Source organism: Tyto alba, unplaced genomic scaffold (assembly GCF_018691265.1).
Source record: "Tyto alba isolate M040663 unplaced genomic scaffold, T.alba_DEE_v4.0 Super-Scaffold_38, whole genome shotgun sequence".
Classification (NCBI taxonomy): Eukaryota; Metazoa; Chordata; class Aves; order Strigiformes; family Tytonidae; genus Tyto; species Tyto alba.
Genome location: NW_024881313.1, coordinates 24,072,868 through 24,081,044, shown reverse-complemented (window position 1 = coordinate 24,081,044; position 8,177 = coordinate 24,072,868). Strand labels below are relative to the sequence as shown.

The 8,177-nt window shown below is 39.0% G+C and overlaps 1 protein-coding gene across 3 annotated transcripts in view; it reads left to right on the top strand.

Annotated features, from left to right (window-relative positions):
• Positions 1 to 688: 688 nt before the first annotated feature.
• Positions 689 to 8,177, top strand: part of ODAD2 (outer dynein arm docking complex subunit 2) — an 87,356-nt gene continuing 79,867 nt past the window's right edge. For 2 of the 3 annotated variants that reach the window (XM_042802225.1, XM_042802223.1), the window contains exons 1-7: positions 689 to 770; positions 1,437 to 1,688; positions 2,845 to 3,002; positions 4,351 to 4,546; positions 5,122 to 5,228; positions 5,684 to 5,820; positions 6,852 to 6,968. In XM_042802225.1, coding sequence (XP_042658159.1) covers positions 1,465 to 1,688; positions 2,845 to 3,002; positions 4,351 to 4,546; positions 5,122 to 5,228; positions 5,684 to 5,820; positions 6,852 to 6,968 — 939 coding nt within the window. In that variant the 5' untranslated portion in view covers positions 689 to 770; positions 1,437 to 1,464. Of the gene's footprint in view, positions 771 to 1,436; positions 1,689 to 2,844; positions 3,003 to 3,079; positions 3,149 to 4,350; positions 4,547 to 5,121; positions 5,229 to 5,683; positions 5,821 to 6,851; positions 6,969 to 8,177 lie in introns of those variants that run through there. The other variant, XM_042802224.1, reaches the window with a different exon arrangement.

The window sequence follows — 8,177 nt, the reverse complement described above, 5'->3', positions numbered from 1 at the left end:
TTTCAAGCATAATCTGTCACACTGCCTCGAGTACAGCAAGTGGTCAATGTTAACCTTATTCATTAAAGCTGTTTTCTTGTAATGACTCAGAGCTAGTGAAAGGTTTAAGTTATACTCGCTAAAATTCAAGCTAAAAAGTCTTCACTGGTCTTCCTTTAAACTCAGCTGTAAAGTAACTCTAATCACTACATAATTTAATTCCAAACCAAAAACGTATAGCCTGTTTTATTATTTCAAATATAGCTCCTCTTACCTCCTAATTAGAAACGTCCTCCCGCCTCAGCTCCACTCCCCCCACCCCCCCGCTCACAAACGCCCCTGCCCAGCGCTGCCGCCACACGCCTGACCCCGCTGTTGACTCCCGGCCCCCTTTCTCAAGTCAGAAATGTGCCTTTTTCCACAGTGCAAGCCTTATTAAGAGGCCCCTACCTCAGCACCACCGGATTTTGAGGGACAGTGCGGCCAGCGCTCGCAGCAGCAGCCACCCGTCGCACCCATCCACCTGCTCCCCGGGGTTCAACACCTCCGGCCGTCCCCTCAGGGCATCGCCCCCTGGGGCGCACCGCCACGGCGGGCCCCCGCAGCCGCTGCGCCAGGCTGCACGCCCAACGCCCGGGGACAGCGGCGCTTCCCCACCGCCGGACTCCTTGTGTTTACCCGCTTCTCCCGGTAACGGCTGCCGCTGGGCCCCGTCCCCATAGCAACGCCGCCGGCCCCGGCCGCGGCCCGAGCGGCGATGGCGGGGGCCGGCGCGGCTCACCCGGCGCAAGGTATGAGAGCGAGCGGTGAGGGGCGTCCATCCGCCGGGCTCCTTGCGGGGGGGAGGGGGGTCCCCACAAACCGCCGGGCTCCACGATCCCTCCCGCCTCCTACGGCAGCCCCGACCCCCGCCCTGCCCCACGCAGCGCGGGTGGGCCGGCGCTACGCCGGGCGCCCCGGGCCCTCCTCGGGCTCGGCCTCCCCGTGCGCGATTCGCTTCGGTGGCTCTCGACCTTTCCTGGCTCGATAGGCGGGTCTGACCCCCCTCTTTTGCCTCCATTTGAAGAAGGTGTCTGAGGTGGTCGTTCGGTCATTGCTTGGAGTTGTATGTGTCCATCCGCCTGCGTTTACGGTAACACTGGGATCAGCTTCACAAGGAGAACCTGATAGACTTTTGTTAGAGCCACAACAAAGGCCTTCGGCTGTCTGAGTTTCCCAAGTTTCTAATAGTGCCAGGAAGTGTGATGAAAAAAACTCTGCTTTCACCTGATTTCCCTATTTTGTTAAAATTTGCCACTTGTCTTCTTCAATTCCCCCCTTCCCATTTTGGGGATTTAAATGAGTTACAAGAATCTAATAATTCCTAGGTATGTTTATTTCAAATTAGAGCTGCCACAGTGTATTGCATTTATCATTTGAGAGCTCAGTTTGGTCATTCTCTGACTTTCTTTACTAAGGTGTACGCCTTTGATTCTGATTGAGACCATGGGAACGGCATTGGCAAGAGCAGCTCAGTGGACTGCTGCTGGTTCTGGAACTGGCACACTTGAAATCACACCTTTGAACGAAGCTCTTTTAAATCATATTATTAAGTTTGCAGAGGACTTCAGCACTACGCATCCTCAGGAAGCAGCGTTTGTCTTCAGAGAGCCCCTTGAGTGGGAAACACAACTGGGCTATTCAGTATTTGGAGAGGGTTATGAGACCAAGTAAGTCTGAAGTGCAGCGTGTTTTGAAATGCTAAAGGTGAACTACAAAGCAAAACTGCTTATTTAGCATAAAGAAAGCTTTTGTCTGTTTGGGAGGGTGAAATGGGTGGGGTTTTCACTGATTATATTGAAAATTTTGAGTTAAAATTTGTAGGGGTTTTTGGAGTTTGAGACTATTATATCTAGGTTGTGATACAGACCTGTTTAGTTAGTGATTTATACAACTTGCACTGTGTATTCCTAAGACTTTGTACTACATGTATCTAACAGTGATTAACCCTGTGACTTCTATTAGGAGTGGCTCCTGTGTGGTGGGTTGACCTTGGCTGGCTGCCAGGTGCCCACCAAACTGCTCTATCACTTCCTCTCCTCAGTTGGACAGAGGAGAAAAATACTATGAAGGACTCATGGGTAGAGATAAGGACATGGAGATCGTCACCTATTACCATCATGGACAAACCAGACTTGTCTCATGGAAATTAATTTATTGCCAATCAAAAGTCAGAGTAGGACAATGAGAAGTAAAAATTAATCTTAAAACACCTTCTCCCCACCCCTCCCTTCTTCCCGAGCTCAACTGTACTCCTGATTTTTTCTGCCTCCTCACCACTGAGCAGCACAGGGGAATGGGGAATGAAGATTGTGGTCAGTTCATTAGATGTTGTGTCTGATGCTCCTTCTTCCTCATGCTCTTCCTCCAGCATGGGGTCCCACTCACAGGAGACAGTCCTCCACAAACTTCTCCAACCTGAGTCCTTACCATGGTCTGCAGTTCTTTGTGAACTGCTCCAGCGTGGGTCCCTTCTGTGGGGTGCAGTCCTTCAGGAAGAGACTGCTCCAGCGTGGGTCCCCCACAGGGTCACAAGTCCTGCCAGCAAGCCTACTCCAGCGTGGGTTCCTCTCTCCAAAAGGTCACAGGTCCTGCCAGGAGCCTGCTCCAGTGTTGGCTCTCCATGGTGTCACAGACTCCTTTGGGCGTGTCCACCTGCTGAACTGCAGTGAATAAACTGGTTTACTCAGAATTTTTCTGAAACACAGTTTAAAGAGATCGTATATGCTTTATCATGTGAATCTTGAATAATGTTCAGGCTTCTGCTCTGAAAGTTTCTGTTTATTAAAGTTCTTATTTTAAAAACATATAATTTTATTTTTCTAGTGGGGCAACTGTTCAGTCTGAAGCCAAAGATAAAGATGGCCAACCATTGCTTCTCCTCATGGCATCAACTCTCAGAGTTCACAGTTTTGACCAGCTGTCCCATTTGCTACAGATTGCTATGGAAAAAAAGTTAAAGGAAGCACAGTCATGCCTTGAAGGTTTCCTTGCTTCTTTTTTTTTTCATCTTTCCTCTCTATTAAAGTATGTCCTCTCCTTCAATTCATGTTTATGAAATGTGAAGAAAGAAATTCATGCCTTCATTTTAAGTATACGAGAAGGTGTTGATTCATGAAGGTGGCTAAAGGTACTGATCCAGAACTTAATGAAGTTTCTATTTATTTTCACAGAAATTGATAACAGAGATATCTGGAATAAAGTTAAAATAAAACTGTTGAATCTCATACAAATTCATGTATACTGACTAATACCCCAGCTATTGCAACAGACAGTAGGTTTAAATTTCTGAAAAAGAATGTCTTACTGGAGGCTAACAGCAGGTATTCCTATGTTTGTAGTTTAATCCTCTTTTAAAATTTTACATCCTTAAAACATAGCCAAATTAAAACTGACATGCTTAAGACATTCTCACCTGCACAAGGTTCACAGCACTTCCAGGTCCTTCTCACAATGGCTTTTAAAGTATAGGTACAGGTACTTCTACTGCACCATATTCAAGTCCTAGATTTTCAAACTGACGAGAAATCCCATGATATGCTAAACTGGATATCCTCATTGGAGGTAGAAGAGATCGCTAATATTCTTTGGTAATATTAGTAGAGATTGCATCTGCAATACTAAAATATAAATGCTCATACCGGATCAAACTTCAGATCCATCTAATCCAGAGTGCTGTCACTGACAGTGATCAACCATGAATAATAGAGAAGAATAATATCGACAGGGTATCACGCAGAGACGTTCACAGATGCACGTCATTTGCAGCAACAGAGGAAAAGGGTTGTGTAAAACCCATAGACATGCATTTATGTCACTGTTTACCAAAAAGAACAGCTGACATAGCAGAGGAAGTAATGCGGCTGTTGGGAATGCTGCTAGAAAACTGTAAAGATGTTCTTTAACACTAAATCGTGTTTCCAAAATGATCAATTTTCAGTGAGTTAAACCCATTGATTTTCTCTGTTGGTGATCAGCCAGGCATATTTTCTGGAAAGGGGGCTGTTGATAAAGGGAAGTATTTAAAATTCACCTCTTGGTTGAATGAATCTTCATGTTTGTTGTGAAAAGCAATTTTGTTTGCTATGAAAAATTTCTCTTTGTTCTTAACATTTTCATATTTTTAAAAACATTTCAAATTACAACAGGGGGCTATGAAATAATACATACATACAGAATGTCATACAGTAGTATTTGATGAATATGCACATTATTAAAGTTCTTACTGTAAGTTAATAGCATCAGAATTATTCAGCAATTGAGAGGAAAAGTGTCTTGCCTAATCATTTTTAACATAGTATCACATTATATGATTCTGTTTCATGTTTACAGCTAACAGAGATCCTATAGTGAAAATTCTTGGCCCTGAATATGCAACTGTTGAAGGAGAAGATATGTCCATGTTGCAATTACTTGACAAAGTGAAAAAAGATGATGACCCTGAAACAGAGATGAAAATGAAAATCTTTCTTCTTCTTTATCAGCTGGATTTGCAACTGCTTAATAGTTCTTTGAAACACATTTCACAGTAAGTGCATTTCAAATGGAAGCTAAGCATGTCAGCCAGTGCATTTTTTTGTTTTATTGTTCAATCAGATTGGTTTCAGCCCACAACATGTGCTTTTGGTGTGACATAAAGAAATTTATTGAAATAACTTTCACTATTCACTAAGGTATTGAAAAAAACATTTTTTTTTCTGAAGATTTTGCTGTAGGTGTGGGTATGCAAGTGTGTGCCTGTGAGGGTGTTTTTTTTATGGCATATGTTTTGCATTTTGGTAGCAAATTGAAGTCATTTGTACAAACAACAAAGTTACAGTTAAATCTTTTCAAAGAAATGTTTATTTCTTCATGGAAGCACATTAGGTATTATATTGAGTCTGTTTTGTAGTTACAAGGACATCATATCAGCGATGGAACTAAAATTTCATTAAACTAATAGATAAAATTGAGAAAACCAATGGAAGAAGACCTACTTCCAGGTTTTTGTTGCTACTGTTAAGACTCAATGTAAAAGAAACAAATCATGTAGTGTTCTCTTTTCAGTTCTCTGATTATATCTTTTTGATGAATACATTTTAGACTATTTTCTATTAATTGCAGAGATGTAAGACTAAATCCAGCTGCTATAAATAACGAAGTGATTCTTCTCAAGAATTTCTCTGGGAAAGGAGAAGATACAGTACTGGAATCACTGGAATATACGTCAGGTCCAGATCTGATTGTATCTCACATTTGTATATACCCATATTAAAATATTTGAACTCTGTGTGAAATTTGCTAAATTGATGGCAGTAATAAATTTAAAGCGTTTATTTCTACTTCAAGTTATAAAGTGAAATAAAAAGTACTTTCAGATACAGAATGCTGTTCTTCAGCCTTTAGTTACAGGAATAATCTCCAATTATATTATTATCTTCAGTGGAAGTAGAGGAAGTGAACTGAGTCCCTGATCCTGAAAAGTGCTAAGCACAGTTGCAGTTCTTGGTTGGATCGGGCCACGGGTCACAGATAGTTGCATGATTAATTCCTAACCATATGAATTCTTAAGAGTAAGCTATTGTTTTGGGAATTTGACTTGTAAATATGTTATATTAATCATCAAGTGTAACTATTAAAAAATACTTTTAAACCGGATAAAAACTCTAATGCTAATTGGTTACAGATTACATATTCTCTAATGGATGCCGAGCTCCTCCCTGGAGACAAGTGCATGGAGAAATTTGTTATTTAGTCATCAAACCACATGACACGGATCCTTTGTATATCACTTGCAGCACAGCAGGAGTGTTTTTAAATGGAGTAAGTAATAATAAAGGGTACTATGAAGTAATTAATATTTTTATGTGCTAAAATCAAAAATCAGTCAGGTTTAGGGTAGTGGTATGGAGACTGTAAGACCCGCAGAGCTAGTTTATTGATACAGAAGGAGAAAACACAGTAATAAATGTATGCTAGTTTTCCCATATGTTTTGATTGCTTTTTCTGTAAGTTTTATACTAGGACTGTATTCTGCACTCTTTGCTAGAGGTGTTTGTTTAATCTTTAAACATGTGTTAACAGTGCTTCACCCTATTTCTGTTTGAAGGTACTGTGGGACTAGATGCCTCTAGTGCCTCATGGCTCTTGATATGAGGTTTAATATTGTTGTGTGTAGCTAATACAGCTTGCTTTTGTCTTTTTATAAATGATAAGCAGTTCTTTCTCCTTTCAGTGGAAGCTTTTTAGAAATTACCTGTTTTCTTCTACTTTTCATTTTGGTTACCTCTTTCCTTACTGATAGGTTTTATTTAGGCATAGTAGTCCCTTAAATGTGTTAAGCAGTGACCAGAGCTCATACATTCATTTTGAAGAGAAAATGATGTCCGTCAGGCATAATTCCACAAATTGATTTCCTAAGAGTTAAAAAAATCCAGGGAAATTTTGACTTAGCATGTTTTTAATGGTTGAAGCTCATAAAGCTCAGGCTAGTAAGGTCACATTACTTTCTGATCCTTTTAGACATCTACAATACAGTATTGGAAACTCGTATTTACTTGGTTGTTTGCCATAAGCCATAAATTCTTTTCAGTGGAACTGCACAGAGTACAATTAGCAGACAGTAATTACTTGCAGAATTCTATGTATGATCTTGATTATCCGTTGGGATCCATGGTGATGATCCATACATCTTTACAAACCATTGCTGAAGTTTGATGGACTCTGCTGAGCATGAGACTTCTATACCTAATTCATTACACTATGACTCTGCTCTTTAGCACTATTTTATGATACAAATTAAATTACCTGTGTAAGGCAATACTATTAATTTTTAAATTTATTCTTTTTTTAAGGGTCAGCTAAAGGGTAAAGATGACATTCATTATGAAAGAAAAAGTGATGTATATAAAGATATTGTCACATTTTTAAGGGAGAGATCACCTAGATTTGTAGAAAATATGGCTAAACAGGTATGTATTTACTGATACTGGGTATATATTCTGCTTTGTATAGATGTACATTGTACATTGGTAAGATTTACATTATAAACCGGACTGAACATTTATGTTCTTTATCAAAGACAAATCTGTGAATAAATGAAGAATTTTAAACACTCTGAAATACATTTATTATTTTTCTTTGGACTTGTTTCAGTTTCTACTAAATATCTTTCTTTCATAAACAGTAAACAATACACTATTTCGCGTGTTGTTCTATCATACATTATGAGATTTGATCCAACATGTGAGGTCAGCTTCTAATTTTGCATCAAAAGTTTTGCTCATCTTCTGGTGTAATTCTTTGTGGAACACTGGAAATGTTAAAGCAGGAAAATATGATATCCTTACAGAAAAGGTCAACTTTTTATGACAATATTTTTCTGTGATCAAAACCACTTAAAATTTTATTTTCATTCTTTGAACCCAAATATTTAAAAAGCCCAGCCTTTTTATGAGAACTGTCTGATTTAAATGTCAGAGAGTTAAGCATCCAGCTTACAAACTGTGTGTTACTTGAGTCACTGTAAAATGCAAGTGTTGTAGCTTTTATTTACAGCTTTACATCAGTTATAATCACACAGTGCAACTAAAATTGTAGTTGTTTAATTTTTCCTGACAATTTTTCAGATTTCTAGTGTGGTTATAACAGATTCATAACTTGGTGGTAAAATTCATTACAGGCTAAAACCTATCAAAAGTTTTATTGTGGTTATTTATATGCAATTTTAATTATTGCAAGGCAGACGTAATTGGCAAGGAAATTTTCTTATCCTTTAGTTCTGATTTTCTGGAATGTAGGGCTGATACTTTTTTTGAGATACAGATATTTGACAGTTCTGAAAGAACAGAGCATTTCAAGTTTGTGCACATAAATATACTAGCTTATACTAACAGTAATGGAATTAAATTTGTAAGTTGTTCAGTTGTTCTGTTTGAAAGTGCAGTAGGTTCCAAAATGTGTTTTATTTATCCCATAGGCAAGGATTTTTTTTTAATATTATGTCTACATATTGGTTTATATTTCATAAATGTGACAATATATGAATGTTCTTAGACACAATTACTGGTTTAATGTATTTTCAAAGTGATTTGGTTTCATTTGATGGTCTTGAAAGGTAACATATAGTAATATTTTAATCATTTTTTACAGTTATAAATGTTATAGATTAATATTAATAT